Here is a 19206-nt window from a genome sequence, read left to right as displayed (position 1 = left end):
AAAACAATGATAGTGGGAGAGGGAAAGCAAAGTATGCATCTAAAAAACACAGAGAGAGTCATGTGAGCACTGACAGGTAAAATCTTGAAATCCCTGATATGTAAGGTAGCCTCTCTTAGTTCTTATGCTTGAAGAAGTTGCTCAATTGCATTGGAAGAGAACCACTGTGAGAGGCTGTACACCTAGTCTTCCTGTCTTGGAGGTCCCCAAATATTGATTTCCATGGGATTAGTCAAGAAGGAAAATGAGGAAAGGTAGACCAGCATTCTCTTTTCATTATGATTTAAAAAATATTGTACCTATTTTATGAACAGAACTTAGGATGCTGTGGCCCAAGTCTGACCAAGAGGCCACTGACAGGAACTATGTCTTGTCTATCTTTGTATTCTCCCTAATGCCTGATTCTTCCTAGTGCTCAATGTATTTTTGTTGAATTGATTGAGCTAACATGGTCCTTGGTCTCTGAAAGTTCAGAGTCTAAATCAAATAATAATTTTTTTGACTGATATTTGAAAGGAGCATTAAACATATTTAACAGTGAAGTAAGCTTCATTGAAAGCCTTTCACACTAGCTGGAACAGAAGTATACCAATCTCGGTGGCTGAGTATTGGGTAATAATCACCAGTGTCAACATTAATAAGAAAAGAATGTTTTGGGTGAACCCGTTGAGAATGCAATTCCTAGGCAATAGCCCTTATTGAAAGGGAAGGGACTTAACATCTTATTCTCTCCTCTCTTTGGTTCCTATTAGAACATGGGACTGAAAATACTGTCCAATGCCAAAATCAAGAAGCCAGTAGATTGCAGTCACCAGTCTCTAAAATACAGCACCAATGGGTACATAGGTAAGCTTCCTCTGCAGCTTATGGAGTCATGGAGTTATTTAGAATCATAGAATTCTGAAAGCTCCCTTTTTGCCTCTGGTTCATGTCCTGAGCTTCTAGCCTCAGAATGGGTTGTGAGCCATTGATTCAGGTAGTTTCCCAAGGATCTCTCTTTCTGAGGAGGGCTTCTGATATCTGAAGGTCTTAACTATTCCTTCCCTGGCCAAATGTCTTTTCTGTCACTGGCCTTGTGACCAGTAGTCCCTTCATCTCAGTTTATTTCACTACAGAAGCCTTCTGTTTTCTAACATTTCCTTATTCTTAAATCTCCACAGGCACTGGTCGTGTTGTTCCGCTGGCCTATGAGTCCTCACCTTTATCAATTGGGTCAGAGTATTCTCAGGTTCGCCAGTACTTCCCGGAGACTTGGCTCTGGGATCTGCTTCCTATTGGGTAAGTGACCTCTCAATGGTATAGCAAGACTATACTGTGTGGAGGCTGCAGAAAACTCAGGATCAGACAATTTCTGAGTGACTCTAAGTCTCAAGCCAAGAAAGTTTAATGGGGATACAGGAACATGTCTCTTTCCTGAATTCTTATGCACTCATATACAATCACTCAAAACAAATTCATGTGTCTTCACATTTACCTAAGACAGATAGTGCATTCTCACGTCAGATCCACAAACCTTAAAGGGACATATTGACATTAGTTTAGGTCTTGCTCACTGCTTACCTGCTCATTTTGACAAGCCATAAGAATCCATATCTTCATTGACTCAGAGGGCACTGGCCACTCTTTCAGATACATTTGCACACACATGCCCACCCACGCATACCACCCCCACACACTCAGGCACCTGTGTTATTTATACATCTTCACTCACCTGAAATTTACACTCTGAGATTCACATGGTCCTCCAATTCTGTTGCCTCTGCTTGTCCACGCAGGCATGGCAACAAAAATTTATTTCTGCAGATGACTTTGTAGCTTAATTCTCAAATGTTCTCTTTCATTTACTATCTGCCTTACCTGGTTCTTGTGTTCTCACAGTAACTCCGGGAAGGAGGCTATGCACGTCACTGTTCCTGATACCATCACCAAGTGGAAGGCCATGACTTTTTGCACCTCTGAGTCCAGTGGCTTTGGTCTTTCACCCACTGTTGAAATAATTGCATTCAAGCCATTTTTTGTTGATTTGACTCTACCTTACTCAGTAGTTCGTGGGGAATCCTTTCGTCTTACTGCCACTATCTTCAATTATCTAAAGGAGTGCATCAGGGTAAGAGCTGGGGGTTCAGGAAACGTGCCATCCTTGAAACCACAGCCTCCACTGTAAGTTTCCCTACATTGGAAGAATACTAGCTTTCCCTGGGAGAGAGATGCGATGTTGGTGTGTTGGCCCCCATGTTTTCCTAAGCTTCTGAGTTCTCTCTCCTTTACTCATGTCCTTTATTGCTTAAACATCCTCTTCAGGTTCAGACTAACCTGGCTAAATCAGAGGAATACCAGGTGGAATCATGGACAAGTTCTCAGGCCTCCAGCTGTCTTTGTGCTGATGAAGTGAAAACCTATCACTGGAATATTACAGCTATCGAACTGGGTAAGAGAAAGAAAGCACAGAGAAAAAGCTCTGAGCTTGAGAACTCCGTCCTTTCCTCCACTGTATTTGCTTTGTTTCCTCTTTCCTTTTCTTTTTCTCAGACTCTGTTTTTCTCCTTCCTAAGTCTCTGTTACAAACAAATAAGCAAATACTCTCTGATAGATAACCTAAAGAATTACCCACACTGGACTATTTTGAATGTGAGAGGGGGAGGTTTTATAATATTTATGCCAGGATAAGGTCTATGTGGTCACGTTACTCATTTGGGCCAGGCACTATTTGAACTGCTCTACATGTATTAAGTCATTTCATCATCACACTAACTCTAGGAGATATGATTTGCTCATGGATTAAATCCTTGCAACTCAAAGTACAGTTTTTCAATGTGTTAGTTATCTACTGCTGCTGAACAAATCACCCTACAATTTAGTGGCTTAAAAGAACAAACATTATCACACATTTTCAGTGGGTCAGAAATCTGGGTGCATCTTAGCTGGGTGCCTTTGGCTCAAGGTCTCTCATGAAGCAGCAGTGAAGCTATCAGCTGGGGCTGTGTTCTCATCTGGAGACCTTGACTAGGAGAGGATCCATTTCTAAGCTCATTCCATAGTTTCAGTTCCTCCACACTGGACCAGCATCATTTGCATCAACCGGAAGCTTGTTAGAAATATAGAATACAGGCCCCTACCCCAGACCTACTGAACCAAAGTTCGTATTATAACAAGATCCCCAGGTGATGTGTATGCTATTAAATTTAAGAAGCACTTGTCCAGAGCGGAAGAGACCTCATTGGTTCCTCTGGCAATAAGGCTAATACCTTCTTTTGTCCTTCTTTCTTCTCAGGTCATATAAACTTTACTATCAGTACTAAGGTTCTGAACAGCAATGAACTCTGTAGGGGCCAGAAAGGGTTTGTTCCAGAAAAGGGCTGGAGCGACACACTCATCAAACCAGTTCTGGTCAAGGTGAGTTTCCTGCTGGTCTAGCTTCAGATGTACAAACAAGGATGTTCGGTGTGTGTCTAACATACGAGTTAGTCTCTCGCAGCAGTCTTATTCCAACTCCAATCAGGTAGCTCTCCTTTCTTCTTCCCTGGCCCTTTTCTAACTTGAATGATTTACTTAATCCATATCAATGGTCTATGAAAACACCTAATATACTTGCCCTGGCTGGTGTGGTTCAGTGGATTGAGCACCAGCCTGCGAACCGAAAGGATGCTGGTTCAATTCCCAGTCAGGGGACAACATTCTGCGTTGCCTGAGTTGCAGGCCAGGTCCCAAGTAGAGGGTGCGTAAGAGGCAACCGCATATTCACCCTCTTTCTCTCTCTCTTCCCCCCTCTTTAAAAATAAATGAATAAAATCTTTGTTAAAAAAAAAGAAAATGCCTAATATACTTTATTGGTGCCTGGTACTTCATAGACACTCAATGAATATTAGTTTCTCTTATTAAAATCCCTAAAGTCATCATCAGCTGTTTTTTTTTTTTAATCCCATTATAAACCCCCTTGTCATCGTGCTTCTTGGAAGTTTCCCAAACTTGTCCTTAGCTCTTGCCTTTGCCCAGAAAGAATTTTACTGAGAGGCTCATCCCTGGGTTGAAATGGAGCCCTCCTGAGCTTCGAAGAGAAGCTCTGTTCTTTCTAATTCTGAGAGAAGCCCAGAGGGCACAGGGAGGCCCCCTTCTCCCCATTTTCCTTTCCCTGCCTGTTCCTTCAGTGCCACCTGCCCTGACATTCATTATCTTTACCCATCCATATCTCTCTCTATGTCAGCCCGAGGGAGTCCTTGTGGAGAAGACTCGCAGCTCATTGCTGTGCCCCAAAGGTAGGTGAACTCAGGGAGTGGTTGGTGGTGAGAATTCCCTTAGGCAACAGGAGATTTTCTGAGGCAAAAGGAGGAATATACAGGGCAAGAAGGTATAGGGACATCCAGGGGTGCCATCCCAAAAGGGACCAATTAGCTGGGAGGCAGGAGGGAGAGAAAATGTACAACACAGTCATGACCCTCTTTGGAATATATTTTCAGCAAAGATCACTGTGAATAGGTTAAAAAATCTGCCTTCATCCCACAGAAAGCACTGGGTCCAGAATACCCTGGGTTATGAAAAGCTTTCCTATGGTTTGGGCTTGAGAACCCCACTGTTTCCACCTTCTACCTTCTATTGTTTCACCTCTTCACTGCTTTTCACAGGAAAAGTAGCCACAGAATCCATATCCCTGGAACTTCCTGCAGATGTTGTTCCTGATTCAGCCAAGGCTTATGTTACTGTTCTGGGTAAGCAGTTAGAGATTCTTGGCTCAAGAAGGAAAAATCTGGCCAGAAGCTGCCAAGGTGTGGAATAGGGTGGGCATGTGAACCTAATGAAGGAAAGTGTGGTGGGTTAGAAGTGACGAAGGGAAAAAAGCTTATTTTATATAGTGGGCAGTACAGCCAGTAAATGATAGTAAAGCTGGGGTTAGGCAGACTTGGACTCTAGATGAAAACAGAAAGGGGCCAGGGCAGGAGGAACTTGAGAGTCACTGAAGCTTGATATATATATAGGTTTAGGTTGTCTATCAGTTGGGTGGAGGGAAGCCAAAATGTTTACAGCAACCATTTAAAAAATGAGAAATTTATCTATTTGAGTATGGTGTGGGGAAGATTTGACCATATTTACATAGGCAGGATGCTTGACTCCTTTGGGCAAGGAAAGGGAGTGAATGGAAAAGCGTGAGCTTGAAAATCACATCAAACTGAGTTAGAATCCCAGTTGTACTATTTACCAGCTGTGTGACCTTGAATAAGTTAATGAACAAGTCCGATCCTTCTCTCTTTGTAGGGGTGTGATAATAACCTACCTCTCAGGATTGGCGTAAAGGATAAATATATATATATGAAATCCCCAGCACAACATCTAGTTTATAACGGGAGCCCTAAACATGTTAGGTTCTTTCTTTACTCTTACCACCTTTTCAGATCCTTTCCAGGTTAAAATTTGTCCATTTTGACTGTATTTGATTCATACCTCTGGGATAGCACTTACAATACTATGAATGTATTCCAGCTCATTGTCTGTCTTCTACAGTGCATTGTGAACTCCTTGAGGACAAGGGCCATGTCTTTTTTATTTCTGTTCCTACTATACAGTTCCTGAAACACAGTTGGCATTCAGTTCGTATTTTATACTTTTGAATTAAACTCCATGGCTGATATGCAGATATTCATGGGTCATTTAGTTCAGGCTCTCTGGCTTACGAACTGTATGGAGGGGTCAGTAAATATAGCTTGAAAAATGGTACCAGATTGTGTGTGCCTGGGAGAGACTCGGTGATTTGGAGGGCGGTGTGCTTATATGCAGTGGGGGAACTTAGAGGTTGAGTCTAAGCATTGCAGGTTTTGTTACATCACTCATCACCTCCAGCAACATGTTTCTTAAGAGCCCTAAACTCCCTCAGGTGGCCTAGGTGCCTCTCTGTGTGCTGCAGCATCTTGTACATTCCCAACACTGAAGTACTATACTATTTTGTTTATAATGAATTATTATTGCAACATATTGTACCTGGTTGCATGAGCTCTTTGAGGTAGAGACTGTGTTTGACTTACTGTGGTCTCTCAGGCCACAGGGTAGATACTCAGTGAACGATAGCTGATATATGTTAAGTGAATGACAACAACTTTTAAGCGTTCCTTCTTCTACCACCACCTTCTTTCTCTCTTTCTTTGGATCCCAGGAGACATTATGGGCACAGCCCTGCAGAACCTAGACAATCTGGTGCAGATGCCAAGTGGCTGTGGGGAGCAGAACATGGTGCTTTTTGCACCCATCATCTATGTCTTGCAGTACCTGGAGAAGGCAGGGCTGCTGACCAAGGAAATTAGGTCACGAGCAGTTGGTTTCCTGGAACAAGGTGAGTTGGTTTGATTTTTCTCCTTGGACACCTTCTCAAGGGCCTATGATAGCTTGATAAGATACAGGGAAGTTCAACCCCTGAAATGTCCCACACCCTTGAAGGCCATGGGGGTGTTTTTTGAAGTTGTCACCATGATCTAAAAGCACATCTGGCTTCCCAGGGTACCAGAGGGAGCTAATGTACAAACACAGCAACGGCTCATACAGTGCCTTTGGGGAGCAGGATGGAAATGGAAACACATGGTAATATTGCCCAATTCTCAACGCACTCTGTGCCCTAGAGCATAATTCCTTTCCTGTTCCTTTAACCCCGTTCCTTCTCGTACTCTCTCCTCCACCTCTTCCATTCTGCTTACTTCAGCCTCATGAATGGTTTTCACTCTGACTTGGAGCCTCCCCAGTTCTTGTGCCCAGTAATGCCTATAAATGCCTCCCTTTTCCAGGCCTTCTGGGGCATTATATTTCCTTAACTTCCCTTCTGGAACCATACACCAGAATAAAATATAAAACTATTGCACCCTCACTTAGAAATCCCCCCCTCATGCAGTGTTTCCCTCTTCACCCATACAGGCTGACAGCCTTTGTCACCAAATGCTTTGGCCAAGCTCAGGAATTCATCTTCATTGATGACAAGAACATCAAGGACGCTCTCAAGTGGATGGCTGGAAACCAGCTCCCCAGTGGCTGCTTTGCCAGTGCGGGGAAGCTCATTCACACGCAAATGAAGGTGTGGATCTGCCTGGGGGCCTGGCCTGTTCTCCCCTCGCCCGCTCCCCCCCCCGCCCCCCCGCCCCCCCGCGCTGTGTCTGGGAGGAATTGTACCTCTGACCCAGAGCAGAGTCAGAAGAGCACTGGCCTGGGAGCTGGCGGTGTTCACTCAGCCCAGTCTCTGGGTGACTTTGTCAATATATTCAACCATTCTGAGCCTCAGTTTCCATGTCTGTAAAATGAGAATATGTTCTAGAACATGAGAACTAGAAAATGAGAACTAGTACTAGAACTACTAATCACGTTTTACAGATGAAGGAACTAAGGTTCAGAGATTAAGTCACTTGCTCAAGGTGAATGCTAATGGGTGGTTGGACTAATGTGAACTGCAGCGACTGGGCCTCCAGAGACACTGCTCTCCCCCATTCACTCCGTTGCCTTCCCCTCCCAAACACAGGGGGAGGCGTTGATGCTGCAGGATAACTTTTCAATTCAGAACATACCAGTGAAAGAAAGATTTGTATGAACTTTCCTAGAGAAATTATTTAGAGTGGTACTGCAGGTATTGTAGCACCTGGAATAAAAATCTGAAGCAATGAAAAAAAAGAAAACTCCACATAAGATTTGTTAGTATTCCTTATGCAGAATCTTATCAGTGCCCCTCTGCCCACCAAGCCTCTTGCTTTTCCTATACACTGTGTCAGATCTACCTGGGAGTAGTACAAACCAGGACTTGACTAGAACAAGGTCCCAGAGGTTTTTCTCCTCCTTTCTGATTAGAGCCAGCTAGTCTATTGACTATCTCACGTGTAATCAATCTTAGTGGTCTACACAGGAGCTCCAGAGTTAAACTGCCTGGGTTCAAATCCCAGCCCTGATTACTTACTAGCTGTGAAATCTTGAACAAGCTACTTAACTCCTTGAAGAGTTTTTTTTTCCTTTTATCTATACAATAAAGATAATAATTCAGATGAAATATTTTTTAAAACTTGCTAAATCTTTCTGTGAAAGACATTAAACAGGGAAGGTGTCAATTCCTCTCCCCTGGAGAAGAGATGGGCTTTGTGCTGTTTGAGGGGACATCCATTTGAGGCTGAGATTCTGTAAGAATCTGCGAGTCAGAGTCTTTTTATCCGCCCCTTCCCCCCTTCCCCTTCCTTTTTAACCTCTCATCATTTCTAACCCCTTCTCTTGGGTTTCCTAAATACCTGCTCAGAGCTAAAGACCTCCTGTTACCTCTCCCAGGCTACTGATTAAGGTTGTGCGGTTGTTGAAATCCAGCCAGTTCTCCCTCATTGTGTGTCCTGGAGGCTTGGGGCTGCTGTCAGCCTGTGGAAAGGAGTGTATGTGTGTGTGTTTGTTTGTTTTTTAATAATCCATCCATTGTGGGGAGGGAGACTATTTTGTAATTTGTACACAGTTCTCGCCTGTGCTGGCTGCTTCCCAGACTTACTGTCTCCCTGTTTCCTTCCAGGGTGGTGTTGACGATGAGATCTCCTTGACTGCCTACATCACAGCTGCCTTGCTGGAGATGAAAAAGGCCAAAGATGTGAGTTCTCTGGCTCCTCTTCTTTATGGTCATCTTATCTTGCCTATTTCTAGGGAAATTTACCTAGTTTTTTTTGTCCCTGGTCAACATTTGAAATGAAAGGAGATATAATAATTTCCTTATCACCTCCCATTTTAGAAGAAGTGCCTTGTAAATTCAGTCCTTCTCTTTCCCTTTTTAGGACCCAATGGTGAGTCGGGGTCTGCAGTGTCTCAAGAATTCTGCTTCTTCCACCACCAACCTCTACACACAGGCCCTGCTAGCTTATACGTTCTCTCTGGCTGGGGAGATGGACATCAGGAACATTCTCCTGGAACAGTTAGATCGGCAGGCTGTCGTCTCAGGTACGCAGTCATGTTATGAGTTTTTGGAAATTATGAAAATATGCTGGGAATTATCTATAATTTTTCCTAGTCTCCATAGTCCCGCATATATTGAATTCTAGGATTCATTTTAATAAAAGTTATTGCCGTAAAATTATTGTTGAGAGTTTTGTGGGAAAGCCCATGTAAATCCTCAAAGGTATTGTTATACTTTTAACATGAAGAGAAAATGGATGGTAGAAGCTAGTCAGAAAACTTACTGGCATTGTAGAATCACCCTTTTGCAGGTATTTAACAATTCTTTGGTGTAAGATCATTGAAGTTGATGGAGTAAGACTAAAACTTAGAGATTTCTCAAGGTCCCTTTCAAACTTTAAAGGGATGTATGTAAGATAATATTTGATATTCAAACATATCTTGTAAATAAAATATTAATGCATTTTATTTAGCTGTATACTTAAAATTATACTTCTGGGGAAAAAATTTAATTTCAGCTCTCTTTTGTACAAATGTCATTGCTGAGTTTCCCTCGCATATGGACTCTCTGGGTAGCTTTGGGTCATAAAATGGGCTGTTCCAGGGTATATTGATTCAATGTGATTATTTCTTCTCCATTGTCTTACATTGTAGGTTCACATGTTTTCTGCTATGTTCTTCCAATTAGATTGCCTCCTGTGGGTTATTTACTTATTATTCTTATTATTGATAAACATATTTAATTAGACTTCTCATTTCTGTTTGTTTGTCTTCTGACCCTTGGCTGTCATTGAAGGGTTTTTTTTTTTTTAATTTTTAAAATTGATTTTAGACAGAGAGAGAAAAGGAGAGAGAAAGAGGGAAAAACCCCATCAATTTGTTGTTTCATTTATTTATGCACTCATTGGTTGATTCTTGTATGTGCCCTGGTGGGAGATCAAATCTTCAACATTGGAGTAACAGGATGACACTCTAAGCAACAGAGCTACGTGGCCAGGGCCGTAGAGCTCTGATTTGGTCTCATACTCTATTTGAGGCCTCAGTCGCATTTCTCCTATGGCTTCTGAGAGTTCTTAGGCATGCTCTGCCATGTTTATTCTTCTTAAAATGTTAAGTCTTTAAGTAAAGTAAATGCTAAAAGTTAATCAAATTTTGTTAACCAAAAACATGCCCCAAACAGATAAGATTCTTTTAAGAAGTGTCTACCTACCTATCTCCATTAGTATTAGAATTTATAAATTAATGAGGGCTGTTTTCCTATAATTTTTGAAGGCACTTATTGACACTCCCAGCTTTACCCTGGGGACTTATGTGTGAGGATACACACACACACACACACACACACACACACACACACTTACCATGTGAATATGGGAAAACCATTTATGCTTCTTTCTCCATAGGAGAGTCCATTCACTGGAGCCAGAAGCCTACTAAGTCATCGGATGACAGCCCTTGGTCTACGCTGGAGGCTGTAGATGTGGAACTTACGGCATATGTATTGTTGGCCTGGCTTAGCAAAGCCAGTCTGACTCAAAAGGAGTTAACCAAGGCCACTGGTATAGTGGCTTGGTTGGCCAAGCAACGCAATGCATATGGGGGCTTCTCTTCCACTCAGGTAAATGGCCTACTCTCCTAATGACACTTGTCAGGTAGGATTAGATCCCATGTAGAGATGGAGGAAAAAACTATTGCTCTTGCCCTGTAGGTCTGGGCACTTATAATTCTATAGAGAGAGAGAAAAAGCATGTGGAAAATATATAGAAGGAGTCATAAATTGGGTCATACGAACACATAAATAGTACTATTTATTAAGTAATTTTATTAAATAATTAATATTTAATAAAAATAATTAAATATTATTTATTAAATAAATTTTCATGTAATGCTCTTTCTTTGCAGAGTATGAAACATCATGAGATTCATGTTTTATATGTAAAGAGGACATATACAACTACTGCTAAATTTATACATTAACAAAGCTAATTATGGGATCTATAAGCATAAAAGCAAGATTTTATAGCATACCTTCTTCTACTATTTCAGGATATTGAAAAGCTAATAAGATACAGTCTACAAAGTTTACAATCTAGAAGGAAAGCTAGAAAAAGTTCTATATATTACAAAACAGGGTCTGGTTATATAACATAAGAAAGATACAAAAGGCACAAAATATTGAATTTCAAAAAAGAGAAGAAAATTAAAAAGAAACAAAAAGGAGAGGGAGCTCACATCAGCTTGAGGGTTAAGAAAAGTCTTCACAGGGGAATGGCATTTGAGGTAGATCTAAAAAAAAATATGTAAAATTTTGGTAGGCAGCTATTGAAAGGAACTGAAAATGGTGTGAGTAGAGACACCCATTTACAAAAGTGAAGAGTAGCTGTTGGGAAAACTGGTTTACCTGAAGCATAGTGAGACCTAAGTTAGAAAGGCAGGGTAGGTTCATACTATGAAAGGCCTTGCATAGCAGATTCAAGTTTGTGCCTAATGCTGAGGAGCTATTAATTTTTTTAACTTTGTTTCAGAAAGATCAATCTGTCACTCAGTGTGTAGGATGATTTAGAGGCTGGATACCCTGAGTCTGAAGAGATCAGGAGATTATGTCATTTATTTAGAGTAGGGTGAAGGAGAAATTGAATTAGTGGGGTGGCAGTAGGGGGGAAAGGGTATGATAAATGTAAATAGTGACATAAAAATGATCAGGTGATAACAAAGAGAGTCATCATTCATTTGTTCTGCCAATGTTAAATCGTACCATGACCAAGTTGCCAAGGATATAGAAGTAAACAAGGAAACATATTTCTTGTCCATACAGAGATTATATTCTTGTTGAAATTAGGGCCAGTTTCATTGAGGATGTATCATGTAATTTAGGCCTGGAAGAATGGACATATTTTAATAGGTAGAATGTCTGGTAAAGATGTTAAGTGCGCTGAGCTGGAGTATGGTAATAACTTAATTGAAATTTTAAAGTGTCCTATGGGACTCTGCTTCCTTACTTCAGGGAAATTCTTGGCCAAAGATCAGGAAAAAATTCCTTCTTCTTGGTGAGCCCTAAATAATTATAATACATAATTTTAAAAAGCAGTGAATCAAATGTTGAGAACTCTCATTGACAAATATATGTCAGATTTGTTTCTCAGTAAAAGCCTTGGTTATTCTAAGAAGTAACATATCACCCACATCAGTTTTTTGAGCTGATATTGTGGTCTCATTCCTTGAATTGTTTCACATGTCCAAGCAATGAAGACCGCTGTGGCTCTAGTTCACAGGGGGTAGACAAAAAGCTGTTTGTCGATTGTCAGGCTGCGTGAGTATAACTTGTTCACAGCTTTCCCAGGGTGGTGACATGTCTTCTTATTTTTATATGATAGTGCAGTGTCTAAATATGACTGTTCTTTTTCATGTGGGATAGGAGGAAGTGGGTTCCTTTATTTAGTAATAGATATTTTACTAAGTGTGAAGCATGTAGAAATTCTCAATACAGAGTAAGATATGACAATTTTGCTGAACACCTCATTTTTTTTCTTTCTCCTATGTGCAATTTATATAAATAAAAATCAAATGTTTTCAGAGTGAAAAGCTCCAGAGTACATGATGCTGCACAGTGTCAGGGACAGGTTACCTGTCTTATTCCCAGATGAAGAAAAGATCATCACATGGCATAATGGCTAGGAAACCTTGGCTGGCAAGGAAGGATTTCCCAAATATTTCCTAATACCCTTCCCAACTGTGTCATAAAAGATTATTACAGTTAAATAATTTGAAAACTGTGCAATTTTCTAGGGCAATCCATTTGATGCTGTTTCCTCCTCAAATAAGGAGACTGTAATATATATACTGAATGGTTATCAACTTGCTTCTAACAATAGCCCATTTTGAAGCTAGGTTTGGTTGCTGAATATAAATATATGAGATTAGCCTACTGACCTTCGGATGTCCAATAATTAACTTGATAGAGATTTTTTATACAAGTGAGATGCTGTGATTTCTATATCAGCTCCCCTATCGCTAATGAATGTGGTTCTTAGATACATAAAAGATGTATCATCTAAGCTAGCAAACTGCCACCAGATGTGTAGGTTACAGTGTTGTTTGAGGTTAATTCCAGTGGCTCACAAAATGGTAAGCATGTGCTTGATTGTCTTCCTCAGGATACTGTAGTTGCTCTCCAAGCTCTTGCCAAATATGCCACCACTGCCTACATGCCATCTGAGGAAGTCAACCTGGCTGTAAAGTCTGCTAAGAATTCCCAGCGCTCTTTCAATGTTCAGGCTACCAACCGGTTGGTATTTCAGCAAGAGACGCTGCCCAATGTCCCTGGAGTGTACACCTTGGAAGCCACGGGCCAGGGCTGTGTCTATGTCCAGGTACGCAGAGATCCATGAGAACAAGTGTGTGTTGGGAAGGACAGTCTGAGGGCATCTTCACCTCAAGTAGAACCTTCTTTCTATGTACCTTATTTATAACGAAACTAATTTGAACTGTGCAATTTCTAAAGTTCTTCTCAACTCAAATTTGGTTCTCTATTTCTTCCCACTAGACGGTGCTGAGATACAATATTCTCCCTCCTAAAAATGTGGAGACCTTTAGTCTTAGTGTGGAAATGGGAAAAGCTAGATGTGACCAACCAACTTCACCTCGATCTTTGACTCTCAAGATCCACACCAGGTGAGGAGAGCAGAGGTTGTGGTGGGGGGACCTGGATCACAGAAGTTGCATTGGGATTTGTGTGTGTGTATGTGTTGGGGCGTAGGGTATGCTGAGAGGAAAAATCATGGGCTCACATAGGCTTGCTTCTTTCTGCCCGCAGTTATGTGGGGAGTCGCAGCTCTTCCAACATGGCCATTTTGGAAGTGAAGATGCTTTCTGGGTTCAGTCCCGTGGAGGGCACTAATCAGTTAGTAAGTCATTTCTCTTTTCTTCGTTTAATAGCTCCCAGGGGACCTACCGTTATCATTAAAAGGCTGGTGAGATTGACATCATAGTATATGCATACAACTCATGATCGCGATATCTGAAGGAGCTGCAAAGGTGCATCGGATATATGAAATGGAACCTGGAATGGTCTTGGTTCCTTTTCTTACCTTTCCAGAATATATACTGTTTCCTTGATCATGACAGAGCTATGGAAAATTCCTGCAGGGCATAGGGAAGGCTCTGGATCTCAGTCTCCTTTTTTTCTCCTTTCTTAATTAGCTTCTCCAGCAACCAATGGTGAAGAAGGCTGAGTCTGGAGCTGACACACTTAACATTTACTTGGATGAGGTAGGTATTCAAGAGTTGGACCGAAGATCTTGACTGTTTGTTTTTTGCAACTCCTCTTCTGATCTGTATATGCTAGTGCCCCATGCACAGGGATGAGGGACCTGAGAGAGTAAGTCCACAACCATGAAATGAATTCTGCCCCTGTGCTGGGATACCATAAATAGCCTCATGTCCTTCAGGGCAGTGCTGCCTAGCAGATACAGAATGTGAGCTGTCTACGTCATTTAAAACTTTCTGATAGCACATTTTAAAAAGTAAAGAGAAACATAAAATTAATTTTCATGTAAATATAATTCATTTAACTGTATAGACCCCAAATATTTTCATTTCACTACATAATTAATATAACAAGTGTTAATGAAGTATCTTCATTCTTTCTTTTTGTCTTACTACATCTTTGAAATCTGGTTTGTAGTTTACACTTACAGCACATCTCAATTCCAACGGGCCACATTTCAGATGCTTGGGAGCCACGTGCAACACACGGCTCTAGAATAGAAGATAGGTGTTGATAGCAGAGGCGTTGATGCCAGACTGCCTGGGTTGAAATCCTGGTTCTAGCATTGACTGCAACTTGTTGAATGTCTGTTTACTTCATTGTAAAATAACAGTGCATAGTGGTAAAAATAGTTATCTATCTTGTCGAGCCATTGAAAGAATTAAGTGATCTAAGACATGTAAAAATATTTAGAGTGCCCTGGCTAGTGTGGCTCAGTGGATTGAGCACCAGCCTGTGAACCAAAAGGTAGCGTTTGATTCCCTGTCAGGGCACATGTCGGGGTTGTGGGCTGGGTCCCCGTTTAGGGATGAAAGGGGCAATAAACTGATGTTTCTTTCACATATTGATATTTCTTTCACACATCAATTATCAATGCTTTTCTCCCTCTCTTTCTCTCTCCCTTCTCCTCTCTCTGAAAATAAATATATAAAATCTAAAATAAAAATAAAAATATTCAGAGCTATGCCTGGTATAGAGTAAGCCTTCAATAAACATCACTATTAATATAGAGTTAATATAATGTTAATATTAGCCCTGACCGGTGGGTTCAGTGAGCTGTGCATTGCCCTGCAAAGTGAAAGGTTGCCAGTTTGGTTCTTAGTCAGATCACATGCCTGGGATGCTGGCCATGCCCCCAGCTGGGGGCATGTGAGAGGCAACCAATCAATGTTTTTCAGGCACATCAACATATCTCTTCCTCCCTTCCTACCTCCTTTCCCTTCTAAAACTAAATAAAGAAAATCTTTAAAAAAATATATAATGTTGATATTTGACATTCATGTAACCTTTCATGTCAACAAAACAAGTTCTCAAGGACTAGTAATGTTATAAAAATTGTTACAAATGCCTATTTTATCATATTTTACTCAATGCAAGGTACAGAAATGACCTTATTGTATAATTGACAGACAAGGATATCTCCGGTTAAAATCTGTTCCCAGCCCCCTTCCCTCACATCACCTCATCTATCACACTGTGGTTTCCTTATCTTCCAGAGAGCCAGGGGTTTGTACTTTGAGTGAGTCCAGTATAGTTTCCTTTCAGACAACCTTGAAATCATGATGTTAAACATTTTTGTAAAGTTCATGATGCTTTCATACACGTTTTTTTTTAGTATGGTGTGATAGAGAGGCCTGTCCAAGTCCAATAGGAAGCATAGAGCAATTGGAGTAGATGTCTCTGTTTCTTTGGCCACTTCAATTAATTTAGTGGAGAATCCATGGATTAAAGTAGACCAAGGATGGAGGGAAGCATTTTACAGAGGGCCAAGGAAGCTGTAAGATGCTGAGAAGAAAGAGCCAGAAAGTTAGCAGGAGTCAATAACTTTAAGCCTGGCATAGGGCAGAAGGGACAGATAGAAGGGTTTCAGAAAATTTGTGTGAAAACAAGAGACTTTTATCTTCCTCATTATATAGAGTGTTATTCACTTTAGTTTTAATATGATGTTGTATCTTCCCCGTAGCTCAATAAGAAGACTCAGACCTATACCTTCACCATCAGCCAAAGTGTGTTAGTCACAAACCTGAAACCAGCAACCATCAAAGTCTATGATTACTATTTACCAGGTAAGGGCTGCATCTCTCGACATAGTTCTGCCTTATTCTTTAAAATGTCTCTCCTAATTATAGAAATATTGCTTCCCAAGGCAAGTAACATATAATTACATTATCCAATCTCTTAAAATACTTTAATTCAGTTATATGCCATTTTAAAAAGTCTTTTGCATTAGTAATATTTTATAGGATATGGCCCATAGACAAAAGAAAAATAGGGGCTATTGTTCTCTAAGGCCTGTTAATATTCTTGCTGTGATTAATAATTTACCACAAGAGTGCAAATATCAGTGATTGGAACCTTCCTGTAATTCTGAATGTAACCTGTAGGGTTTGAAAAGAGCTAAAGCAGTAGCCTTCATGAAGTATTTTCTCTCTAATGTGTGAGGCCTACAATGTAATAAAATGTCATTTCATTTCACAGATGAACAGGCAACAATTCAGTATTCTGATCCCTGTGAATGCGGTAAGGCCAAAGGAGAGAAGGGTGGGCTTTGGGGTAGGGTGGTAGTATTCAGAACTTAAGGGGAACTTCTTCTGAGTTACTGTTACTGTCTTTTGGAGGATTAGTTTTGATAGAAAATGGGTTTTTCTTTTTTTGTCCTAAACTCTTGAAGAGAGAATAATAATCTCCATAGTTCACATCAGAAAAACTTAACAGTGTCATTTGTATGAGGGGTTCAATGTGATTTTTAAAAACAAAGTGTTTTTTTCCTGATAGAAAATTAATACATTTTCCTAATTATTTTTACATTATGTATTTTTGTTAGATGAAAATACTGAGACAAAAGTGAAGATTACTTGATTCTACTCCCGTGACATAACACTATTAATAATGCCATCATGCATTTGTGAGATTTTTTTTAGGTAGGATAAAGCTCCTTTGTAATTGTGAAAACTTTCTGAGCATCATGATGTACTCTCCCATTTTTGTTTTTGTTTTTCCCCGCAGGACAGAAGTTGGAAAGAGACTATGTTAATCCTCTATGACGTTACTGGACAGTATTTCTCTACATCTTAAAGCAGAACTCATTCAATCAAAAGACTTGACTTCTCTGACTATCTAGAGAGTGGCTAACAGATGAGCTGGCTTGAATCTCAGCTAGTTTTGAGTACTTCACGGATACTTAGATGCCAAAATAAAGAGTTGGCGGAAAGGGCTAGGGATTGTCACACAAAGGAGGAAGCTCATGGGAAAGGTCACTGGGGGAGGAAGTGTGGTTTAGCCATTTAGGAGACCCTCCAGAGAGGAGACTGCAGTAGAGGATGATACAGGGAAGATAAGGATGGCTTCCTGGAAGTTAAATCTAGGGGAATAAGCAATTTAGTTAGGGCTTTGGGAATAGACTAAAAAAAAATAAAATTTTTTTTTCCTTGAAAAGAAAACCTGTGACCATGCCTCTGTGAATATTTCTGTGGATAACAAAGTTTCTCATCTTTTGGCCTCTTCCTTAAACCTTTGATCCGAACCTCTCAAAGAATCATGTTAAGGATTCAGGGAGGGGTCAGAATAGAGTCCTAATGAAGGGATGGCGGAGCAAACAGTGACTGATAACCAGGAAAGGGGCTGGCCAGGCCCTTCTCTCTATCTCTGCTTTTCTCCTGCACGATCCCCCAGCACTTAGGCACATGGGAAGGCCCTCATCGTGCACACTTGGTTTGGAGGCCAAAGGATGGGGGGAGGGGATGCGGAAGATGAGTGATATTTAAACAGAAAAGATCTCTACATAATTACATGATTTACCCTAGATGTCCGCACTGTGCACTACTCCTCAAGATGGTAAACTCTGAACGACGGAGTTAGGAAAAAGTAAGTCCATGATGTAGAGATACTTTCCTGAGCCCAGAGCCACATGAACTATTCATTCCCTGCCTCCTTCACCCAAGACTCTGCCCTGGTCCTCCTAGGAGTTCCCACACTGAGAGAAGATGGGGAACACACTCAAAGGAAGCAACCTCGAAGCCTGCTTTACCCCTCAGGTATCACAGGAAGAGAACAGAGAGAACCCCAAAGAGAACAGGGCAGTCATGAACACTATTCCCACCCAAGGAAGGCCCCGCCCTCTGTTGCATTTGGCTTTGTAGCTTCTACCAGAGAGTTCTTGTCTCGCCCCCCACCCCTCCACCCTTTTGCAGCGGAGGTGGAATGATGGTCCTCAAGATACAAGAAGTTATATCTGGGTAGAAAACATTTTATATGATTACAGAAACTATTCTTGTATCTTTGGGGCTTCCAACAGGAGAAAAAGAACATTTCTATGACTTAAATCAACTACACTGAACAGCATGGTAATGAGAAAATTTACATTGTTCAACTTACTAAAATGTAAACATTTGTGCATACTTCAGGAGTAAGGTGATTATAAGGATTAAGTGATGCTTGGTGTTATAGTACATATAGTAAATTCTCCATACATACTTTTATTATACACCAGGTACTACTCTACCAGGCCTGAGAATGCAAAAATAAATAAAATGAGTTTTTATCCTCCAGGATCTTACAGACGAGTGGAGGGAGAAAATAAACAAATTAACTGTTAAAATGCAGTGTGCCAAAATATAATAATAGAAAAAAAGTACAAAAAGCTATGGGACTACATAGGTGAAGCACCTTCCCAGACTGAGGTGAACAGGTGACCAGGAAAAGCTTCTCCAGGTTAAGCCCAGGGCTCAGGTAACGCTCGCCACGGTCATGACTGCTCCAGTGTAAGACAGGAGAGTCAGCGGAGAGCCTGGGAAAACTGCCAGGATTCTAGACCGTGGATTACAGAGGAGAGGAAAAACTTTTTTCTCTTCTACCTTCTCATATTCAGTGGCTAAGTCCTGTGAATTAAACTGGCAAAGAACAGGTAAACAAACAAACAAAAAACACAAAGAGATTCACAGGAAAAAGGGTTTGTTTTACATGAATATGGTGGCTTAACAGGAAAAAAGTGCAAACAGAGTCCCCCGGGCTTCTGTTACCATTTTAACAAAGGGTGGTAAATCGTGGAGAAATGCCGAAACACAGCA

At 40.9% G+C, this 19206-nt stretch overlaps 1 protein-coding gene across 1 annotated transcript in view; it reads left to right on the top strand.

Annotated features, from left to right (window-relative positions):
• A2ML1 (alpha-2-macroglobulin like 1) overlaps window positions 1-17184 on the top strand; it is a 32976-nt gene extending 15792 nt beyond the window's left edge. The window contains exons 17-36 of the mRNA XM_054590833.1: window positions 753-846; window positions 1161-1278; window positions 1879-2107; window positions 2302-2428; window positions 3272-3393; window positions 4202-4253; window positions 4620-4703; window positions 6140-6316; window positions 6480-6561; window positions 6889-7045; window positions 8501-8575; window positions 8757-8919; window positions 10278-10492; window positions 13029-13244; window positions 13418-13545; window positions 13688-13778; window positions 14074-14142; window positions 16104-16206; window positions 16619-16660; window positions 17147-17184. Of these exons, the coding sequence (XP_054446808.1) occupies window positions 753-846; window positions 1161-1278; window positions 1879-2107; window positions 2302-2428; window positions 3272-3393; window positions 4202-4253; window positions 4620-4703; window positions 6140-6316; window positions 6480-6561; window positions 6889-7045; window positions 8501-8575; window positions 8757-8919; window positions 10278-10492; window positions 13029-13244; window positions 13418-13545; window positions 13688-13778; window positions 14074-14142; window positions 16104-16206; window positions 16619-16660; window positions 17147-17184 (2382 nt within the window). The remainder of the gene's footprint in view (window positions 1-752; window positions 847-1160; window positions 1279-1878; window positions 2108-2301; window positions 2429-3271; window positions 3394-4201; window positions 4254-4619; window positions 4704-6139; window positions 6317-6479; window positions 6562-6888; window positions 7046-8500; window positions 8576-8756; window positions 8920-10277; window positions 10493-13028; window positions 13245-13417; window positions 13546-13687; window positions 13779-14073; window positions 14143-16103; window positions 16207-16618; window positions 16661-17146) is intronic.
• Window positions 17185-19206: the final 2022 nt, after the last annotated feature.

Source organism: Pteronotus mesoamericanus, unplaced genomic scaffold (assembly GCF_021234165.1).
Source record: "Pteronotus mesoamericanus isolate MK-2021 breed Mesoamerican mustached bat unplaced genomic scaffold, CSHL_Meso_final scaffold_21, whole genome shotgun sequence".
Taxonomy (NCBI): domain Eukaryota; kingdom Metazoa; phylum Chordata; class Mammalia; order Chiroptera; family Mormoopidae; genus Pteronotus; species Pteronotus mesoamericanus.
Note: the sequence above shows the minus strand (reverse complement) of the source record. Positions and strands in the feature narration are given on the sequence as shown.